Genomic DNA, 23414 nt, shown 5'->3' with positions numbered 1-23414 from the left:
ATGTATCCAGTCTGGGCTGCTAAAATAAGCATGCAACTCCTCCCTTGCACTATTCCCCAACATGCAGCGGCGGAGGATTAGCCTACTTCCTAATATCAGCGAATGTGATTTTTTTAAAAGGGGGAAATTTAAGCTCTTCGTCTGCACAAAACGAACAGTGTCAGATGCAACAGACAGGCCCTCGGTTAGCTGTCCCGCTGTAGCTCTCGCCAAATAGGGGAGATAGGATTTCATGGGCGTATGCTTCGGCAAGTATGGCTGACTGCAAGTACATGGAAAAACATAGGATATTTAGGCTGTGTAGTCACCGGGTGCGGACTGTAAAAACGATGGAAAGTTGTGTGGTATTTTAACGCCACGTTATTTTATCCATGCAACAATCGTGATTTGTGATCTTCGTATTTTGTTTTCGGCTAAAGCGCATTTCACGTAAACGGTGGGTTTATGATATAAATATAAAGGCTTACATCCTCTGTTTGATTTGCTAAATGTATGATCGGCTGCTGTTTACAAAATATTAAAGGCTTCATCGGGTTTGGTCGGCCATATTTGTTGTAGGCTGTTATGACTGAAAATTGGGAGGGGGTGGACTTTCATTGTGTTTGATTTACATTTAGTGAAAACAGGCTCTGCTCCTTTTCACTATAGCACTTTTGTTTTATTTTTAAAGAAGGAAGCAAACATTGTCTGGCTTACCTGCATCACTTATTGTTTTAACTGATGAGATGCACACTTGTTTTTCTGTTTCCTTTAGGAGGGATACACACAAGGGATCTTACAGGGAGACTGACTTAAACTGCAAACATGTCTGGGGCTTCTGTGAAAGTCGCTGTTCGAGTTCGACCCTTCAACTCGAGGGAGATCAGCAAGGAGTCAAAATGTATCATTCAGATGCAAGGCAACACTACAAGTAAGTGGCCTACTGGCACGCATGCAAGACCACCAACACAAACTGGAGGGGAAAAAAAGCATCTTGATTTTATGCAGGTCCAGTCTGCAGGAACACTTCGGTGTACCATGCATGCTCCTGCATGTTCTTCCTTTAGGCGTCTTAGCAGAGAACAGTAGAATGAGCAAACTGAATAGTGGACGGTTGGGGACGAGCAGCCTGAAAGAGAATAAAAGGCTTACAGAGTGAAATTCCTCCTCCTCTGGAGGGGTGTGCATGCCAGAGGAGATTCTGTGTGAGAAACGCTTAGTTGGTTCACGCTGGGAGACCCAGGGGTCGTCCCACAGCGTGGCCTGCCAGCACCCCCAGTTCAGCTAGGGTTTATCACACGGCCACTGTTTTTCTTTAATGGATGTGTGTGCTGCTTTATAGTTTATGGTTGCCTTATCTCTTGAGTGTACACAAACAATTTGTGAACAGGTTGTTGGATGCATATAAAACACGATTGGCAGTTAATTATTTACAAGATTTGCATCCCTATTTGAACCACAGTGATTGAGATAGAGATCCAATGTGTATATGTGTCGTTCTGGCTGCTGTTACAACCAGATTTCCGCTTGTGGGACAATTAAAGGATTATTCTATTCTATTCTATTCAAAGTCTGACAGGTTAAGTAAAAATATACATATTTATAACTTTTCTCATGTTGCACTAATCCGTGATTGAGGCATAGGGAAGGATGTTAAGACCATCTAAGATTTATTATGTGATAGTGCCCTTATTTACTGTAAAGCATGCTTGTCGACAGTGTTATATGATAAGCAATAGCAGAGCAAGAAGAGAAAACCTGAACGTGGTTTGCAGTCATGTGATTCAACCTGCTTACTTGTGAGTCATCCGTTACTGTGAAGCACTAGCTGCCTCCTTACTCATGACTCTGTCGTGTGTGCTTCATTCCAGCTGAGCACAAGCTCCACGACGTTAGCGTGGAAGCATTTATTAACCCGCAGTAACGAGACAGCATGTGGAAACAGAAACATGCTCTACCAGCAGGCTCTTGAGTTTTGTCTGTCAGTCTTATATCACCCTCATTAGACTAAGCTTATATGAATCTTCCATAAGATCAAGTGTCCCTACCAGTTATGGCTCACTTGTCCTTTATCTCTCACACTCTACCAAAGAGAAGCTTTGTGTCAAATCCCTAGTAGTTTTACTCTATATCCTTGGGTTTTCATTATGCCAATGTCACCCGAAGGAGCTGGAGGGTGACTCGTGGTTTGTAGCAGAGCTGCAGTGGAATATGCAGCGTTTTGTAGGGGGGTTAGTCAGTGAGTGTGTGTGTGTGAGCGAGCGAGGGAGAGGAGTAGGCTGCGGTACTGCCTACTCTGCCTCCTTTCACATGGGCAGATTGCAGAGCAGAAAGGGAGGCTGGCAGGCGGCCATACTCTCCCTTCGTCAGGACTTCATTGCAGATGGTATGCTGAGAATGAGCTGTCTTATTTGGATGCCGAGAGGCCGAATCTTACCTGATGGCTCAGACACGCACAGGATCATACTGAGACTTTTTTTGTTGTGGTCGTTGTATTCCCCCAGACTTTCTAAAAGCCATTGTGCATTTTTACTCTAACAAAATGAAATAGACACAGCATTGCCATTTGAACAGTATTTTAATAATCAAGATTTTTATGGTATGTTTTTAACAAGATAAATAGATACAATTAGTCACATGAGTGTTACATTTACCAAGGAGTTTTTATTTGTCATCCTAGTGTTTTCTTTCTAAGTGATATGTTCAGCATCCATCTGTGTAAATGTCTAATTTTGCATCATTGAAAAACAAAAATCTAAACATGACTCATCCCACGTTTACCCAAGTTGTTTGACACCCAAACAGCTTTGGGTATCAAAAACCCAACAACGTAGCCTTTCCAGAAGGCGTGGAAGGTGGCTACGAAACAGTTGGTGTCTGACGTGGTGAAACAACAGCATCTAGAGAAACTTCTAAAATCCATGCTACTGGAAATTCCCTTAAAAAAAATCTCTGGTCAGTATGTTATGTTTTTGCCTGTGTAGGATAAGCTGTGATGTAGCACTAGCCAGTCAGTGTGTGCGCGCAGTATGGGTGTACTTCTAATGTTTTCACTGGTCTTTGCTTGCATTTAAATTGGGCTGAAGGCTGCCTGATGGAAATGGGATGTTGCGTGGTCAGCTTGTATGTGTTTGGCAGATGTGTGTGTTATGCCATGACATTCCCCTTATTGTTGTGACTGGCTCAAGGGCATATGTGCCCGCCTGTGTGCATGTGTCAACAGTACAGAGAAAGATGGCGGTAGGGGGGAAGAACTCGGTCTCTTTCTCGCTCTTTCCCCTTTTCACCATGCAGAGAGGGTTGTCAAGGATAGGATGAGAGCAAAGGAGCAGCAAATTGATTATCCAGTGTGCAGGAAATGTGTCCAAGGCCTCTGCAGAGAGACAGAAACAAAGCAAAGGCCTCATTCAGGAGACGCTCTCAGACATACCAGAGCTAATGTAATTATAAAACAGTGACGCGATGGCCCGCTAATTTTGTGTTGGTACTCCAAATGTTGAATAACTCCAGTACACCCAAACTCCGCCTTAATCTGGGGCCTGATGTGTTCTTCACTTCAGTTTCCATCTTGTTATGCAACTCATGTGTTATGTGCCCCTTGAGCCAGGGAGGAGCCACTCACGATGTATAGCCAGAGATGATCAATAGAGCTTACAAAGCACACAGAGATGTTATGATGAAGCATTTTGTCAACTGATTGCAAACCTGCAGTCTAGTCTAGTCGCTGTCTGGTGTTCAAAATAGTGTTTCTAATGCTTTATCAGTAGTCTACACTAGCCACATTTTCAAGAACGGGATGTTAGACGATATTATCACTTAGGCTAAGAGTAAACAAAATGACCAATTGAAAGCACAAACAGAAGGTCACCACATCAATTAAACCTTCACCTTTCAGATACAATTCACCCAAGTGTGCTCTCACTATGAGGTAAGTGGATGCTGACCTTACCCTGCAGGGAAGAACGAGCTCAGCTCCAGTGTCAGTTACACATAAGAGGAGGCTCTCATCACAGCAGAAATAACAATGAACCATTTTCACGTCAATGAAATGCAGCTATTGGTGGGACATGCAGCAAGGAAGGTGGGTTTGGATGTGGGGCAGTCATACTTTCGCTGAACCCTGTGCAGACAGGGCTGATTGACCCGATTAAGACCAGTAATCCTTTGGCTTGCCTCAGATCACCACGCCCAGAAGCCGTAATCCTTGTGACCCTTGCAGGTGTATACATACCGACATGCACCCGCTCTAGGGTGTTACATTCCTCATCACTCAGATAGTTCTAGAGCCAAACATTCACAAATGTACAGAGCAAACTTTTACATTCAAACATGACCTCCTAATAAGGAGGAAGGACAGGCAGCCTGTGTTTACTGTGTCACGGGACTGTCAGCTGAGAGGCACAAATGCATGTCATGCAGCTCATCCAGTTTTTAGCTGAACTACTGGTAGCAGGTGTCTTACAGAAAGTCACACAGTTAGTGTATCGACGAGTGTGTTAAACTAGCTGTTGAAGCTGGGGAGACTGTGTGCTAATATTGTTATTGTTACGTCTTAACTCACATTTAACATTGCACCTGGTATTTTTGAACAGCGTACAAGCGCTCTGTTCTTGGGATGGGTATCGTTTAGGTTTTATCCGATATCAGTACCAAACCGGTACTTTTGAAATGGTGCCGGTGCTTAAACGGTGCTCGAACCGGTTCTCGAACCGGTGCTTAAAGAATGGAGAACACAAAATTGGTCCAAAAACCTCTCATGTTCAGCTGTTTTTTTTTGTTTTTTTTTTTTGTAAAAAGATAACAATGTTAGCCTTTTCTGCAGCTATAGGGGATTTATGGTATCACTCTTGGCTGGAAGCAGTGCTTAAACAATGGAAAAAAACCACAAACTTTGTCCCAAAACCTCTCATGTTTAACATTTTTCCACTTTTTCTTTGGTCATTTTAGCCTTTTTGGCCAGGGTGACGGGAGTATCTGCCATCAAACAAGAGGACAGCCGCATGTAACTACGACGGTGTTTGCTAGTTCACCTTACATGCATTAATGTAATAACGCGGTTAGCGTACTCAACGTAAATTACACACAAACAACATTAAGCTACTCACGCAGAGAAGAACGGCTGCTGCTGCATCATCATCCGTCATCATTTCTGCTACACTGGCAGGGCTAGGGGCCAGGACTCTACTCTTCGGGTTTTTGGGGGATGTTGCTAACTCCGGGTCCGATAACAGGCACCACACCCGCAGTAGATGTGCACGGTGGGAGGTCTCGCAGCAAGCTATCAAATACGGCGCATTTCTCGGCTTTTAACAAAATGCTATACGTCGTCAGATTCGAGGTGTTACCTCCTTTGCACAGTATCACCTTAAAGCACTTGTTGCAGGCTGCTGAGTTTGCATCTTTTGCTGTGAAGTACAGGCAGACTTTGACCGCCTCGCCTTGGGCATTTTTAATCTGTTGCTCTGCTCTAAAAGAACGTACGTACCTGGGCCCACCTACTATCCTTGGAAACGTAAAATGATTGGCTAGAATATAAAGTGTATGACATCTCAGGAAAAAAAAGCACCGAAATAAAGCACCGAAATGTGCGCTGCTTTTCGGTCTGGTTACTACCGTTTATGTCAGAACCGGTACCCATCCCTGCTCTGCTCACCCTTACCTGTCCATAAACATATTTAAATTTGTAAGCAAGACACCGACTTTTCATGGAGCATTATTGCTAAGTGCACACTATCTGCCTAGCTAGTGTGTGTAAATAATCGTACTAATACTTGGAATACTCTGTCTAGAAAGATGTTATACAAGTACTTTTTTTTTTTTTTTTTTTTAACAAAAAGCAACATGTACCTAGGGCTGGGCGATATGGCCTAAAATCAATATCACGATAAATTGAGCAGTTAACCTCGATAACGATAAATGGACGATAACCACCCCAAGTGCCAAAAAAAACTAACTTTTTTTTTTTTTTTCATTTGATGGGGCTGTGGCAGGCAGCATCGTTCCTCCAGTTATTTTGATAATATTATTCCCCCTAGACCTATTCATTGCAATTATATTATTACCACTTTAAAGGACTGTAAAATGTCACTGAAAATAAATGAAGACAATAGTAGTAAGCACTTTTAGTGGTTAAGATTTATTAACTGAACAAAATAAAAAGTGTAGGATACAATATGTAACCATGCTCTCTAAAAAATGTGTATCCCTTGTAAACAAAATAGTTTAATAATAAATATGTTTCACATTGGCTATTCACACCCTCACCGTCGTGAGGGTGTCACCGCAGTTTGCCACACTGCGCACGCGCAAACACAAATGTCAGCGAAAAAGACGGCGTAGCACGGCAGTGCAGCGTGTGATCTGGACACAAGCGATGGAGGGAACTTGTAGAACTTTGGAAAGCTCATCCGAGCCTTTTCGATGTGGCCTCACAAAATGATCACGACCACAACATCCGTGAAAATAGTTGGATCTACACTGCTGCTCAATCACAGCTGCCTGATCAATGTTTTTCATTAGCAATTTAGCAAAGTTGATGGTGGTGGTGTGCGTGTCTGTGTGAGTGAAAGACAGAGAGGGAGAGCGAGCGACAGAATTTCTGTTATAACCTTCGTTTTATGTACGCACAGTGTGAGCACTCAGGTCGCATCAGAGCATCGGGGCGTATAGTGTGAGACCATGCATCGTGACCTATGAACTTCTAACCCCTGCGAGTCAATCGTACAGTTTGAGCAGGAGCTGAATCGCGCGACTGAAAAAAATCGCACAGTGTCTGCCCAACAGGTAGTAGAGTCACGTGACTCCACCCCGTCAAGTCTGTAACGTAGCACAGCATCTTAAAGGGACATGAACATCGCCAACCTGCACATGCCTTTTTCTTTTTTTTTTTAAAAATACCGAATTTACCGACATGGGCAAAATGACGTCGATGAGAGTCATAAATTTCGGTAACGATAAATTTTTGATATATCGCCCAGCCCTACATGTACCCATTCAGATAACCACTCATGCAGCGCTTTATTCTGTGCCTTTTAAGCACTTTCTATCATATGCACACTGACTCTGATGGATCCATCAGGAGGCATTCAGGATTCACCATCTTGCTTGAAGCTTCTTTGACATATGAAATGTACCAAGCCATAAACCCTAGACCAAGGTACATGCCAAACTTATAAACAGGAAATAGAAACCCTGTAAGGGTCTGATGAGCTGTGCCTCATGAAACCACTGTCATATGTTCTGTGGTTGTCTTCTGTAGTAGTCAAAGCAATAGCAATACTAAAACATCTGCAGTGAATGAATAAAAGCTTCTCTTTTTCTGTATTCTTTGCTTTTTTTAAAATGCATATGAGGGAAACCCACCATATGCCTTTTATAATATTTTGTTATAATATTTTGCCTTGTGGTTCTTCATGACGCTCTGTTTGGGGTCAGCTTTGCAAATTGTTGTTAAATGCTGATGTTCTGGCAGTTATTGAAACCGACTGGTGGACATATGTTTGGGACGTTTGAATAGACACGGTCACTTTGTAATAGCATGTAGGCTGCTGAATGCTGACCTAGTTACAACAATACTAACCATAGGTTTTAATCAGACATTCTCAGGTACTGGAATCGTCTCTGATTCTCAGATTCTTTTGATAAGCTTCTCTTCATGTGTCACATGTTTGGCAAATGGCACCATTCTTATTTAAGATGAGAAACAAAGCATTGCACAGAGCCCCGATGGCCTTACCCATTAACACTGAATTATGTTTCGTTAATAAGAAATGAATAAGAACCCACAACAGTGCATTGCACATGAGGGTGAAGCTGCCATATTCTAGATGTGGCTGAGGTCAGAAGGGAAAGTGTTAAACTCAAAGTGGTTACAGCTTTGTAACTGACCAAGTTTCTTGTGGTTTTCACTTCAGTTTTTGTTTGCTTTTTGGCAGCTAGGTTTTATTTTGTTTCCAGTGTTCCTCCTTTTAAACATTTTACTTTAGTCAACATCAATTTACTTACTCAGTAATCTACATAATTATGCACACTCATTTGCTCAAACTGCAAACAGTTTTTCATGTTTAGCATGTTGTTTGGGCCATAGTCTGTGGAAAATGGGATCCTGATGTCAACTGAAGTGAGTGACACAAGGCATTGTGGGATTTCTTGGTACGGAAACTATGGAAGGAGTCTGAGCAGTAATTTCTCAGACTTAGAAAAACTGTGGACGCAGCGACGCTTGCTGTGGTCGAGCTAGACTAATGAAATATCTTAATAACATGCAGGGCTGTAATGTACTGTGTATTATAAGCCGTGGACTGTCATTAACAGAAGCTACAGCCAAACAGAGAAGAGACATCTGCTGTTATATATCAGCGTCCTAGCAGATGGATAGAAACACCTCATTAATTGATGCACTCCATCTATTGAGCTAACGCAGCCTGAGATCTGGGTAGAGTTAGCTACTCGTCATCATGGTTAAAGATTAAGCCATGGCAGATTTTACTTTTCTCTCCAGAATTTTAGTTCAATAACTGGATTTTTAAAATGGTCTTCTTTGGCTCTCGGGGAGATTTCTCTAAGCCTAAACAATTATTAACCCAGAGTATAACATATGTCTGCTTTAGAAGGCAGAGAGGCTCTCACTGAGATCACCCAACCATTCTCCATGTTGACACAGATCAGGCCAGTTGCTTTCCATTTCCATTGTTGATTATTTATTTGCTTTTTGTTTTTCTGTTTTGTCATATCTTTGTGTTTTAATTGCTACATGAAAACAAAGACACCACAAACCTCTTTTTTGCAAACACTTGCAGCAAATGTCATAGTTGGATGACGTGATCCTCGGTTGTAACTTGAGGGCTTGAGGATCAGCTCCAGATGTCTTTAAGCGTAGGTATTACCAGTGCCATAAAGCAGTACATCTGGAAAAGCAGCATACCTCCTGATCTCACGAGGTTTATTTTTCTCACATAGCACACTAGCTAGAAATTTGCCATACTCATCTTATGGTTACGTTTTTTTCCATGCATCCCATTGGTTAAATTCTATCTACCTCATTGTTTTTAGCTTTTCAGCCTGCGACAGAGATCAGAGAATCTGAGTGAGCCTTTTGCAGAAAAAAGTGGGATATTAGAGGAGCTGACTGGTGGGGGGGGAGGGGGTGTGCAAACGCAGCCGCAGCAGAGAGACAGTGAAAGTCGTGCATGAGCACACTTCACGTGTAGGACAGCGTGAGGCAGCATCACATAGCAATACATCGTGAGGTTTTGGTCATAATTATGATTGAGGCTGACCGTGCATGTTTGTAGCTTGAGATCTCTGTATTTAGGCTGGTTCAGTTGTTTCTAACTCTCCTTGTTTTTCTTAGCACTGAAAATGTTTCTTTATCACTCTGCTTGTCTCCCTCATGTTATTGCATGATGGCTAAGAAGAATGCAAACATTAAACGTCTGCACAGGATAATCAGCACATGCAGGGTTCAGAGTATAGGATGATGCTTTTGTGCTTTCATTTGATTACCTGCACACCACATAACCAGCAGGTATTTCTTTAAATGTCTTTGCGTTCCCAACAGCCTGCATCCAACACCATTCATCTCTGACTGGCAGCAAAAAAAAAAAAAAGCCAAGATAATGGCATGTTTGTTATCATGTTCCGTCAGTTCTTGGCTTGCTCCTCTTCCCTGCTCTTTGGTTCGGTGCTTAAGTTGACTGAAATGGTCAGACTTTCCCACATTCAAGAAAGTGAATGTGTTTTTAAGTTTTTTGCCCTCACCGACACGGCTCTCTTTCCAGACTGTGTTGTTTGGTTTCCTCCCACAGTCTGGGGCTGAATTCAGAGGCAGCCCAGGGAGCTTTGCAGTCTGAGCACGAGTAGCTTGTTGGTGGGCATCATGCTCCCTGTGTATTATTCATGCGTCCAGAGTGGAGGGTTTGGCAGTGTAATATTTTTGAAACCTTAATTAATCAGGCGGGACAGCTGACCCATGACTAGGTCAGGTACTGGATTCCTTTGCTGGGAAGCTAATGAAGATCATTGGAGTGTACACCCACTCATGGATGCATATGCATGCAGCACACAGACTTTCACACATCACTTTTGTTCTCTGCAGAGAAACTGTTCTGTGAAAGGTTCACTCATCTAATGTTAACATGATGCATCAATCTCTGCTTAACCCTAATGTTTGGTTTTTTGAAAGATGTACACCAGAGGAAAAGAAATGTGAGGTTTTCACCGATCCATGCGCCTGCTCCGTGTTCATGATGTCACAATGCGTACAGAAAGCCAGGGAACATTTAAAGTAAGACTTGTGTTGCAGAGTAGAGGCTAGTTAAGAAAATCCAGGTCACTGCTCTGTAAAATAGGAGCTTGATGTGAGCAGTGCTGTCTTCCCCGTGTCTGCACAGCTCGGTCTCCACCGTTGTTCCCACTGTTTTTGGGCCATATGATAATCTGAGCACTGAAGAGATGCTCTGAGGATTTCTGCACTGAATTTTTTCTTTTTCCTTCTGTCTTTGATTTTTTTTAATTTACTCCCCCTCCTTTTTAAGCACAAATTCAAATATGCAGATATCTGGAACTGGATTCAACGACCCTAAAAGTGAGGTGACCCCAAAACTGATATAAACATTGTCTACTGACATCAATAAATGTCATGTTGTGTGGCTCCACAAGCTGAATATTGGCTGCTTAAACCATTGCATCCCCACTGTTTTTAGACAGACTTCAGATGTTGTTCTATCATGATTTAAATATAAAAACAAGTAATGCTGCACTGCCGATCCATTCATTTATACTTGTCAAAGAAACTTTCCTTCCTTCAGGATTTATTGTTTCTGACGGTAGGGCACTGCACTCATGTTAAAGTCATAGGTTACTGGAGTTGAATCAGCCCCTCTCTCCCTTTTTTTGCTCTTCTTGTCATTTTTATGACTTTTTCAGCTGTAATTTCATGTTTTATACCATCATCTGTGTGTAAATGTTATTAATTAATCACTGCTCTAACTCGCAATGTTGATCACCTCAGTTGAGTTGACATTAAAATCTTGTTCTGTAGTGTGCAACCAAATTTTCTAAAAATTTAAACTTTAGAGGAACTGCTTTCTCTGTAAATATTTTCAGTTCCTCTTTTTTTAGTTGAGCACGTGCAGCTCCACGGGCTTATTGTGCCAAGATTAATGCAGGAAATATTCAGTGCTCTAAAAGTAAGTGCTATTTTTAAATTGGAATATACCAGACTCTTTTAAAGCTGAGCTGGACGTGCTGAGCTACTTCTCGGCACAGGTTGTCATGGGAAAGACCTTTGACCTTTTGAGGCAGCACCTGCACCAAGGAGAATATAATTCTTGGAAAAGCGGTGCCTCTTGAAGCTGTGAAATTGGCTGAAAAAAGCTAATTTTTTCAGCCCATTTTTTCGCCGGTACGAGATTCTGGAATGGCACCACTTACCTCAACATCCAGCTGTGAAAGCTGCATCAACCTGAGCCAAAAAGTGATCGAGCTGGAACAAAGGATATCCACGCTATACCAAATCCAGGGGGCTGAATGCGAACTTGACACGATCCTCCTTGGCAAAGCTCAAACCACCGCTACTAGCGCTGAGCTAGCCGACACAGTGCACCATCCAGCTGCTGTGTCCCAAGATCCCGCCAACAGTCAACACAGGCTCTCAACTTGCGTCGCTGGTGCTTCTGCCAAGGACGAGAACTCCTGGTTTCAGCTAGGGGCCAGACCCAAGGCTCTGGTCAGCTCCACTCCACTCCAACCAGCGCCAGCGCCATGGACCATGGTTGAGACGCGTGGTGGCTGCAGAGGGGGCAGGAGGATCCGTCTCTCGCACCCTCACCCCTCCGGTGCGGTAGTATTGGAGAATAAATTCAATGTCCTGGATCCTGTGGACTTTCCTCCTCTGACCGCTAGCCCTCGCCATCCCGCTGTGTCGCTGAGGTCTGCGCCATCTCCACCACTACGCCCCCGGAGCCGCGGCAGGCAACCCGACGCTGTGGTGCAAACTCACCGCGGAGAGCTGTGCTTTACCCCGGCTCCTCGGAGAAGAGGACCCACGGCGCGGCTACCTGGGAGTCACTCACGCAGTCCGGCTGGCGCATCTCCATCTGAACACCCCCGGTGTCGCGGCGCGGGCGTCTCAGATGGCCAACAGCCCTCGGTGGCACCTCCTCTCTCCACGCTGGTCCTCAGGGATTCCATCGTCAGGAACGTGCGGATGAGGGGGGCGCTCACGCTGTCGTTCCCGGGAGCCACTGTTGTTGACATAGTGGACAGAATTCCCAACATTCTGGCATCCCACCCACAGGTTAACCGGCTCATCATCCACATCGGCACCAATGACATCCCCAAACAGCAATCTGAGCTGCTGAAGTTGGACTTCCTCGAACTCTTCAGCCTCCTTGGTCAGTTGCAGGTGAGTGCTTTTATCTCTGGGCCCACCCCCACCTGTGGCAGAGGGATAGGCCGTTTCAGCCGGCTGCTCAGCCTTAACACCTGGCTTTCCTCTGCCTGTATCTCCCACGGCGTGGGTTTTATTAACAACTTTGATGCCTTCTGGGAGAGGAGGCATCTTTTTGGGGCAGACGGGCTCCACCTCAACGCCTGGGGACGCCGTTTGCTGTCCGCCAATTTGGCATTTGGCGTACAGCATTCCCGCACATCGCCACTGTCTGCCACTGACTGATGTTCCCCTGGTCCCAGCTCCTATATTTGTTCCACTTTTAACAGTAATACACAAAACTCTGGACTAGGACCTTTCTCTCCCACAGTCAACACAATACCCGTCATAATCACAAACAGAGAGCAACAGAATTATCATAAATCCAGTAACTCCAAAAACATTAATAACCTCCGGCCTCTTCAAAAATATCAACATCCATTCAACTCTATTGTCAATAATCCACCAGTCTCAATCAGTATGGCACTTTTAAATGTACGCTCTCTGTCGAACAAGTCTTTTATTATTAATGATTTAATTTTAGATAATAAACTTGACTGTTTATTTTTAACTGAAACATGGCTGGGCTCGGATGCACCAGTTGTTCTCACTGAGGCCTCCCCACCAAATTTTAATTTCTCTTTTTCTATTAGAAGTGGTAAGAGAGGTGGTGGGACTGCATCTTTAGCCAACAACACACTCACCACCAAACAAATTTTATTTGATCATTTTACCACTTTTGAATTCCATGCTATTGTTTTCAGCAGCCCTCCAGTTTTATCTGTCACAATTTATAGACCACCTAAAGACAGCGCTGCTTTTATCAAGGAATTCTCAGAATTTTTAACAAACATACATTCAAAATATAATCTGATAATTTTAACCGGTGATTTTAACCTGCACATAGATAATCCTTCTGACCCTGCAGCAAAAGAATTCTTAAACATTCTTCACTGTTTGGATTTTATCCAGCACGTCACGCAGCCGACTCACAACAGAGGACACACTCTGGACCTGGTCATCACCCATGGGCTGTCCACCAGCGTGTCCTCTGTTGTTGACTTGGCTGTCTCTGACCACTACTGTGTGTTTTTTAACATCACCGGTTTTATTCAGCGGAAGACCTCGGTGCGAACTGTGAGGAGGCGCTATCTAACCTCTGAAGTGGCTGCAAATTTTACCAGGGTTTTAGTCAAATGCCCCCCTGTGATTTTACCTGCACCCTGCGATTTGATTTTTAGTTATTTTAACAGCAAACTGAAGAAAAGCCTTGACTCCGTTGCTCCACTCACCACCAAAAAGATTAACGTAAAACATGCATCACCCTGGAGAAACGAAGAAGTCAAAAAACTCAAAAGAAATTGCAGGGCAGCAGAAAGGAGATGGAGGAAAAATAAAAATAATATCAACCATCAAATATTTTCCGAGCAACTTAAAATGTACAATAATACATTAAGGAAGTCAAGAAATTCATACTTCGCCAAAATAATCAGTATTAACAAAAATACAGTGGGGCAAAAAAGTATTTAGTCAGCCACCGATTGTGCAAGTTCCCCCACTTAAAATGATGACAGAGGTCAGTAATTTGCACCAGAGGTACACTTCAACTGTGAGAGACAGAATGTGAAAAGAAAATCCATGAATTCACATGGTAGGATTTGTAAAGAATTTATTCGTAAATTAGGGTGGAAAATAAGTATTTGGTCACCTCAAACAAGGAAAATCTCTGGCTCTCACAGACCTGTAACGTCTTCTGTAAGAAGCTTTTCTGTCCCCCACTCGTTACCTGTATGAATGGCACCTGTTTGAACTCATCATCTGTATAAAAGACACCTGTCCACAGCCTCAAACAGTCAGACTCCAAACTCCGCCATGGCCAAGACCAAAGAGCTTTCGAAGGACACCAGGAAAAGTATTGTAGACCTGCACCAGACTGGGAAGAGTGAATCTACAATAGGCAAGCAGCTTGGTGTGAAAAAATCAACTGTGGGAGCAATCATCAGAAAATGGAAGACATACAAGACCACTGATAATCTCCCTCCATCTGGGGCTCCACGCAAGATCTCATCCCGTGGGGTCAAAATGATCATGAGAACGGTGAGCAAAGATCCCAGAACCACACGGGGGGACCTGGTGAATGACCTGCAGAGAGCTGGGACCAAAGTAACAAAGGTCACCATCAGTAACACACTACAACGGCAGGGAATCAAATCCCGCAGTGCCAGACGTGTTCCGCTGCTGAAGCCAGTGCATGTCCAGGCCCGTCTGAAGTTTGCCAGAGAGCACATGGATGATACAGCAGAGGATTGGGAGAATGTCATGTGGTCAGATGAAACCAAAGTAGAACTTTTTGGTATAAACTCAACTCGTCGTGTTTGGAGGAAGAAGAATACTGAGTTGCATCCCAAGAACACCATACCTACTGTGAAGCATGGGGGTGGAAACATCATGCTATGGGGCTGTTTTTCTGCCAAGGGGACAGGACGACTGATCCGTGTTAAGGACAGAATGAATGGGGCCATGTATCGTGAGATTTTGAGCCAAAACCTCCTTCCATCAGTGAGAACTTTGAAGATGAAACGAGGCTGGGTCTTCCAACATGACAATGATCCAAAACACACCGCCCGGGCAACAAAGGAGTGGCTCCGTAAGAAGCATTTGAAAGTCCTGGAGTGGCCTAGCCAGTCTCCAGACCTCAACCCCATAGAAAATCTGTGGCGGGAGTTGAAAGTCCGTGTTGCTCGGCGACAGCCCCAAAACATCACTGCTCTCGAGAAGATCTGCATGGAGGAATGGGCCAAAATACCAGCTACTGTGTGTGCAAACCTGGTAAAGACCTATAGTAAACGTTTGACCTCTGTTATTGCCAACAAAGGTTATGTTACAAAGTATTGAGTTATATTTTTGTTATTGACCAAATACTTATTTTCCACCCTGATTTACGAATAAATTCTTTACAAATCCTACCATGTGGATTCATGGATTTTTTTTTTTTCACATTCTGTCTCTCACAGTTGAAGTGTACCTCTGGTGCAAATTACTGACCTCTGTCATCATTTTAAGTGGGGGAACTTGCACAATCGGTGGCTGACTAAATACTTTTTTGCCCCACTGTAATCCCAAGGTCCTCTTTTCCACCATAGATCATTTATTTAACCCTGATTTTAACAGCTCCCAAAGAACCCCCACAGACTCGCTCTGTGAGCAGTTTGCAGACCACTTCAGGGGAAACGTCAGCGCCATCAGATCTGATGTTTTATCTAATCGCGATATGTTTATAAACACATCTGAGGGCTCGATTGTACCTGAGGAGACACTGGACAGCTTTGTCCTGGTTAATGCTGAGAACTTTCAGAAGGTTTTCTCCACAGTGAGACCCACCACATGTCTTTTAGATCCAATCCCTTCTTCACTCTTTAAAACACTTTATGGATTTTTTGAGGCTGAGCTTTTATACATGATGAATTGCTCTCTTCAGTTGGGTGTCTTCCCTGCTGCCTTTAAAACGGCGGTGGTGAGGCCCCTTCTGAAGAAGAGCAATTTGGATTGTAATGATTTTAATAACTACAGACCTGTATCCAACTTACCATTTTTAAGTAAAGTCTTAGAAAAACTTGTTTTTACTCAGATTACTGATTTTCTCAATGATAGACAGATCCTGGAGATATTCCAGTCTGGATTTAGGGTGAACCACAGCACAGAGACGGCTCTCCTAAAGGTTTTAAATGATCTTAGATGTAACTGGGACGCCCAAAAGCTCTCAGTCCTGGTGCTACTGGATCTAAGCGCAGCCTTTGATACAGTAGACCACGCTATTCTTTTAAACAGACTAAAACACATGGTGGGCCTCTCTGGTGCTGTACACAACTGGTTCACTTCCTATCTCTCTGACAGAACTTTTATGGTAAGTATGGATACATGCTCCTCTAAGATCCATAAAATGACATGTGGTGTGCCTCAAGGGTCGGTTCTAGGCCCTGTACTTTTTAATTTGTATATGTTGCCTCTCGGCATTGTCATCAGGAGGCATGGAGTGAACTTCCAGTTACACTGATGACACGCAGCTGTACATCTCCGTGTCTCCTGATGACACCAGACCAATGGATGCCCTTTTTAACTGTATCTTAGATATACGATCTTGGATGGCAGAAAACTTTTTACAGCTTAACCAGGACAAAACTGAAGTTTTAATTGTCAGTCCTGAGGCTCAGAGAGAGAAACTCTTGTCTAAATTAGAGGCATTTTCACTATGTCCTTCGCTACAAGTGAAAAACCTGGGTGTTATTTTTGACTCTGAGCTTGGTTTTATCCCACATGTTAAACATGTAACCAAAATTGGATTTTATCATCTAAAAAATATAGCCAGAGTCCGCCCTATTCTCTCTCGGGCCAACACGGAGATGCTGATGCATGCTTTTATTACCAGTCGCATTGATTACTGTAATGCCCTGCTCTCTGGTCTTCCTAAGAAGAATATTTCAACTTTACAACTCTTGCAAAACTCGGCAGCTCGTGTGCTGACGAAGACCAGAGGGCGGGCCCACATTACACCGGTTTTAGAATCGCTGCACTGGCTCCCCGTGTGTTTCAGGATCGATTTTAAAGTTCTTTTATTGGTTTTTAAATGTCTTAATGGTCTTGGGCCTTCTTATCTCTCAGATCTGCTTTTACCATACGAACCCTCGCGGACCCTGAGGTCCTCTGGTACTGGCCTTTTGATTGTCCCTAAAGTCAGGACACATACTCACGGAGAGGCAGCTTTTCAGTGGTATGGTCCTCGTCTGTGGAACAGCCTGCCGGAGGAGCTCAGGGCCGCAGAGAACGTACATGTTTTTAAGAACAGGCTCAAGACCCACCTTTTTAATTTAGCTTTTACTTAGCGTTTATTTATTTTTTATGCTTATTTATTCTATCCTGTTATTCTATTATTAATTTAGGATTTACCTAATATTTCTTGATTTTATTCTTATTCATTTTTTAATCTTCTTACTCTATTTATATTTATATTTATATTGTATCCTGTTCTTATTTATTTTATCATTTTACCCTGTATACATCGTATTGCGTCATATCTCCAGTGTTTCCTCGGAGGGCGCTCTCTGCACCGGGGCTGTTATTGACCGTGGCTGCTGGGTCTCTGGGGTCCTCTCAGCCTGGTTGGGGGGCTCCTTTGCCTCCCTCCGGCTGTGTGCCCAGCCCGGAGGCTGCGGTCTGTGACCGGCTCCCGGTGCAGACGGCTCTCTGTTATAATGTTTCCTCACTTGGCTCATGCGAGCCCAGCCCAATTTTTACTCTTTAAGTGTGCGCGTGTGTGTATGTGTGTGTGGGTGGGGGTGGGGGGATATATGTGTATTGAGAGTGTGGGGAGTGAGTTGGAGGGTGGGGTGGGCTGCTTTTAACTATGTAAAGCACTTTGTGCTGCATTTTTTCTGTATGAAAAGTGCTTTATAAATAAAGATTGATTGATTGAATTAAAGGTCCTGGAGTAGAGCAGGGCGATATGACCAAAAATATTTATCACGATATACAGTTGAAAATTTGCGATAACGATATAACTGTCGATATAATTGACAATCGACAAAATACTTTACAACTCCACAACTTTATTAGTGCAAAAAAAAGTGCATTAAAGTTATATAACAATTTAGCAGTTCAAATGCAAATTCCTTGCTGACAGTTTAACCAAAATGCATTTCCAGAGGAAATTGGCCGACATATCCTGAGCATAACAATGTATAATATCCACAAAACTTAAAAAGAGGTTATACACACACACACACAATACGGTAATATTATGTTGAAGCACAGTACGTATCACTCCGCGAAGCTCCTGCCTACGATAGCCGTAATGCTCCGACAATCCATCAAGCGGTGCGGCTTCGTAGCTCAGCAAAGTCGTACTAAAACATTTGACAGATTTTCGAGCGCCGTGTACATAAAATCATTTCGAGGTCAGTAAACACAACCAGAATTAATACATAAGGCACACGGGATTATAAGGGGCACTTTTGATTTTCAGAAAAATCAAAGGATTGATGTTAAGTGTGCCATATTTTCCAAAAAACACGGTAATAACGGCGGCCCGCTAGCATGCTCTACCAAAAATAGTGGTTTGTTGTGTATCTGATGGACGAAAGCCAAACCAGTTCCACACCACTGAAGTTGCAGCATTTTTACAAACCAATTCTGGTTCATCTGTTTCAGTCAACGATCCGCTTTCGCCCATCTCATTCTCTGTCGCCGCCATGCTTTTTCCACCATGTGCCTATGAAAATAAAGGCACTGAGCATGCGCGTTTTACCCATATTCTATCGCGATATTTCATTTTCTTATCGTTGCCCAACATTATACCGGTATTACTGTGAACAGTATGATATGGCCCAGCCCTATCCTGGAGTATGTTCCCAGAGTTTAGGTTGACATACAGAGTTTAGGTAATTAGAATTGAAACCATTTTTTTTTTCTTTCTTTCTTTTTTTTTTTAAATTAAGAAAGAAAGAATTTAGTCTTATTTCAGCATTGATTTCATTAACCCTGCATGCCATCACCTGTGAGGCTGCCTGGCATCCCTCTCTCTTTGTTGTAGTTCTGTTTTTGTTTAGCTCCTGAATGGAGTCCTGCTGGCCTTGCATGTTTTCTCTATCTGGTGGCTTCTAGAAGCCTCTCTGTAGTCTCTGTTATCCTGGACTCAGTGAGTCCACATAAGCTGCTAATATCAAGAGGTAGTTGGAGCACTCGCCAGCTATCAGTGTCTGTGGGCTCAGAGCAATGTATGGTTTGGCTACAAGTTCAGCGGAAAGGTTGGGCGGCTGAAATCTGTCCATTCCTTCCTGTCACTGACAGTCTGTCGGCATGCTAGGCACTAACTGCCATCTGCTGCTGTATAAATAGACAGTCGTCAGAGCTGGAACAGCTGGCACATGGGCCGGCCAGGGCTGCGCTTCTCCCACTGCTTTCTAGCTAAACAGGCAACTCCACCTATGATCAGGTTACGCATGTGGGGCTTTTTTGTTTCCTTTTGGAACAACTTTTGTTAAAAATGTATTGATTCAAGATTTTCAGCGATTTCTTATTTCTCACCATGCTAACAAGAAACCCAGTATCCTAAATTGGGGCGAGGAATTAAGAGAAAGCCTGTTACCACATACATATATGCATATTAAGGGGAAAAAAAGCATACTCCTACTAGACTGCCTCTCTTTTCTCTCTACTATCACTCAAAATGCTTTAAAGAAATCCTCTTAAGTTGGTAGGTGGTGGGATTTATATGTGATAGCTCAGAAACAGAAAGTAAACAGGGGCTTTTTTTTTTTTTTTTTTTTTTTGCACTACATGCAAACACTGATTTCCTGCTCAGACCATATTTCATCAGATAACCTAGGCGCATGTATTGAATGCATTTAAAGCTTGACTTTTAGAGCATCAGTTAAATAAAACATACTTTTGAATGGAGCGCTGTTGTTTTACATTTGCTTTTAAGCTAACTTCAGTCACTTTCCAATGAAAACACTGAGAGTATATATTTTTCTGAATGCTTTTTCTTCCCTAAAAAAAGAGAGGGGGGGATAGGGCAGTGTGAAAAGGGTCATTGTCACAGAGGGGACTCGGCGCATAGAGCCTTGTCATAACAGATTACCTAATGTGTTTTGCAGGCTCAAACCCTGCATGCAATACCCTGCATTCAGTGCTTTGTTCAAGTGTCTTCCTGTGCCTTTTTTCCTCTCTCCTCTCACCCAGCAGAAGAATGACGTGATCGGACTTCTTAGTAGAAGCTGAGATGCATTTAGTGCCTTCCTTTAAAGTTCCAGCAGTGCCTCTGAAGTACACTCATCTGATCAAATGAAAATGTGTGATTCTTTCATGAATAGAAAGTTTGTTGTAGTTTGTCTGAGTCAGTGACCGTGATATAGATTGTTTTAAAGGGTCATGTCTCCTTGTAAGAAAAACTCAGCTCGCTGCTTGGAAAGTTACGTTTTTTTTTTTTCTGGCAGAAGTATTTAACAGAGGCATATTGATTTGCTGTGTCGATATTTTTTTAATTAAAGGCCACCTGGCAACCCACCCTGACCTTACATGAACGTCACTGTATCCAAAGGGGGTAATCAAGGTGTAAGTTTCTATTTTGGAGATGTTGTATGTGCTGTGTTGTGGCTGCGACAAGCTCAGCTGTTTGCAAATGTGCGCTGCAGTGCTCAGACACTACTTTTAGCCCTCAGCTTTAAGCCGCATCCAGCGACAACTCTGTCACCTGTGCCGCAGCCCTGGTAACCAAGCCATCAAACACACTCTCCTAAATACACTGGATGCAACACGCAGAGAATTTCTGTGGCCAGCTCAGCATGTACCTCATCCAAACTTGAGTCTTGCTACTTGAGAGTGAACAGCTATATTAGCGTTACTGTGGCACTGCTCACATCGTTGGTTCATGTCAACAGCTGTTTCGCTTCACCATTCATCCACAAACTGACACAGGTGGGAGGCTGTAGTTTGAAATAAGTGTACACAACATTTTCTATTTCTCATACAATACCTCACACTTTTTACCAAAAGGAATAATTGTGTTGTAGCATGAAGCAGCTGTGATTCTTATCCATACTGCAAGAACCAGACGTTGAAGTGTCACTTGACAACGGTGACCTTAAATGGAGATTTAATCTTTTAAGTGATTATACTTACCTTTTCCCTCAAGTCTTCTGTATAGAAAATGAATGATACTCTGCTCTTCATGTGTCATAACTGCAGGCAATGGGAAGTAGGCCGGACTCAGGTAAAAGTTTTCTCAAATTCCCGGTAAGCAACTGAAGCAACTACCAATGAAAGCGAAGATTACCGCTAATTGACATATGACCTGGTAGTACAATAGAGGGTCACCTAGGCAACCAGAGCTTGGGGTGTGTGCAAGCGACCAGCCGTCAGCTTCAAAGTGATGTATGACAAATGAATCTCTTCCAGTGTGAGCACAGCTGAATGCTTAATTTGTGGATTTGCCTGTGAAGGCGAGTTTTCAGCCAAGGCTAACATGCTTCTGTGCAGCGCGTCGAGCAACGTGTGATGCTTTGCATCGATCAAATGTTGATTGATTGAAAAGTGGACTGGAACAGGGAAGGAAGCGACAGCAGAGCTCACCAGGAATGATGCAAAAAAAACAAACAAACCCTAAACTGTGTGTTGTATGTTGCTATAACAACTCAGTTTCCCTCTGGGATCAATAAAGTTCCTCTGCTCTGATCTCAATTCAGTGCTGGCTGCATCTGTGTAAAACATACCAGCTGTGGACGTAGAGGATGCAGCAGTTTCACTGTCAGACTTTGTTGCTGTAATGTTTTAGTTTACCCTCTCTGTCTCTCTGGCTTTTTATACCAATGCAGGGTGTTTCTTGGGGGGGTTGTTTGTTTTTTAGATGGCAGAGGGGGAGAGGGAGACAGAGATTAGGTTTTAAGCGGCATTTCTAATCAGCACCATGATCCACATTATCAGATTATGTTATTGGGAGAAATTCCATTATTGAAACAACAATTTTTAATTGACTTGCTTCCATCTTGTATTTTACATATTAACTAGCAGAGAAGAAAATCATTCTAGACCCAGAGCTCTACCAAAGCAGAAAATTATTTTCTGACATGGGGTTTGTTTTGGTGAGGTTCCATTATTGTTTTGGGCACCTAGATGTAATCTCTAGAAATAAAAACATCCAGTGACGGTGAATTGCAATCCATTTAAAAATGATTACTATGGCCTTCAATATTTAATAATAAGTAAGAAGCTGGGCGCTAATGCTGTACGCTGAATTTTAAATGTTTCTCTCAGCTGCTATTACAAATGGATTTTCTATCACTAAAAGTAATTTGCCTGTGAAGTTACATTTCATGAGATTATTTAATTAGTAGTTAAGTGCACATGGTTTTGGTTCAACTGGTGTAACCAACATTTTTATTTAGTGGAAAAGAGCAGTCTGTACTCTTGTGAGTAAATATGAATTGAATGTTTGAAGTGATATTATTCAGAAGTGAACATCACACAGATGCGCTTGGATATGCACACAGAGACCCCAGGGATGCTATTTAAATTCCTGTCTTGTTCAAAGAAGCACGTGTTGTCATTCCAGCTGTGCACAGATATTCTCTGGGTTCCTTTAACTTCACCCATTTGTTTCTCTTTCAAAGTTTCCATATGCATTCACCCTAATGTCTTCACCCCCTTCCTGTGATCCCAGATAGTCATCGATCAGCTTCACTTAGCAGTCGGCGTATCCTTAGAGGGTTACTGGAAGAGAGAGAGGTCGATTTTGTTCAGCCATTTTAGACTCTGGCTGTTAGCGTCAGGTGAAAAGGGCTAGCTTTTAGTCTCCATCTGGTGCTTGGAGACCTCCTAACAACCTAATTACTGAGGGGTTTTTTTTCTTTCCTGGTTGGATTATAGACCCCATATTGAGCACTGTAGCACAAAATGTCTGCTGGCAACAACCAGCTGAGGTTGATGTCAGGATGTGGTTAGTTAACTGCTGTTCACCCTGAGGGCTTGTGGAGGGCTTGCATCCTATCAATCCTAAATTCCTAGGAGCTGAAAATGTAAAACCGTAGCATTTCGGAAGAGCAAACAGATGAATGTGCCACACAATAGCTTTTGTTTGTCTACGTTTCTCAGTCTTAAGAGAATTTTGACTCCTTTTGAGTACCTCATATGTGTAGATTTGCATGTCATCTGTTAATGTAATGGATGTTTAGTGCTTACCGACGGCGGGATGGTAAACAGTGCCTTATTGAGCCTGACATTATAAGTGGCCTAAAGTCTGCAGTGCCGCCCTCATGTTGGTTGTTAAGATGTGCAAAGGATTTAAACCTGGAAATCAGTGTTTGATAAATGACTGTAATTATCCATAAACTTGAATTTTAAGAATGTCTAAATAGTTTGCGAGGGCAATAACGGCGAACGCTCGAGACGAGAGAAAAGAGGACGAGATGTGCTGCATCCTCCACGTCTGTGCCCAGTTTGAGTTGTTATGGCA

At 43.0% G+C, this 23414-nt stretch overlaps 1 protein-coding gene across 32 annotated transcripts in view; it reads left to right on the top strand.

The window, feature by feature from the left end:
- kif1b (kinesin family member 1B) overlaps window positions 1-23414 on the top strand; it is a 67909-nt gene that overhangs the window by 756 nt on the left and 43739 nt on the right. For 31 of the 32 annotated variants that reach the window (XM_026154439.1, XM_026154441.1, XM_026154442.1 and 28 more), the window contains exon 2: window positions 755-910. In XM_026154439.1, coding sequence (XP_026010224.1) covers window positions 805-910 — 106 coding nt within the window. In that variant the 5' untranslated portion in view covers window positions 755-804. Of the gene's footprint in view, window positions 1-22; window positions 437-754; window positions 911-23414 lie in introns of those variants that run through there. The other variant, XM_026154436.1, reaches the window with a different exon arrangement.

The sequence above is a fragment of the Astatotilapia calliptera genome, chromosome 20, assembly GCF_900246225.1.
Source record: "Astatotilapia calliptera chromosome 20, fAstCal1.2, whole genome shotgun sequence".
NCBI classification, from domain to species: domain Eukaryota; kingdom Metazoa; phylum Chordata; class Actinopteri; order Cichliformes; family Cichlidae; genus Astatotilapia; species Astatotilapia calliptera.
The sequence above is the reverse complement of the archived record's forward strand: the minus strand, read 5'-3'. Positions and strand labels throughout refer to the sequence as shown.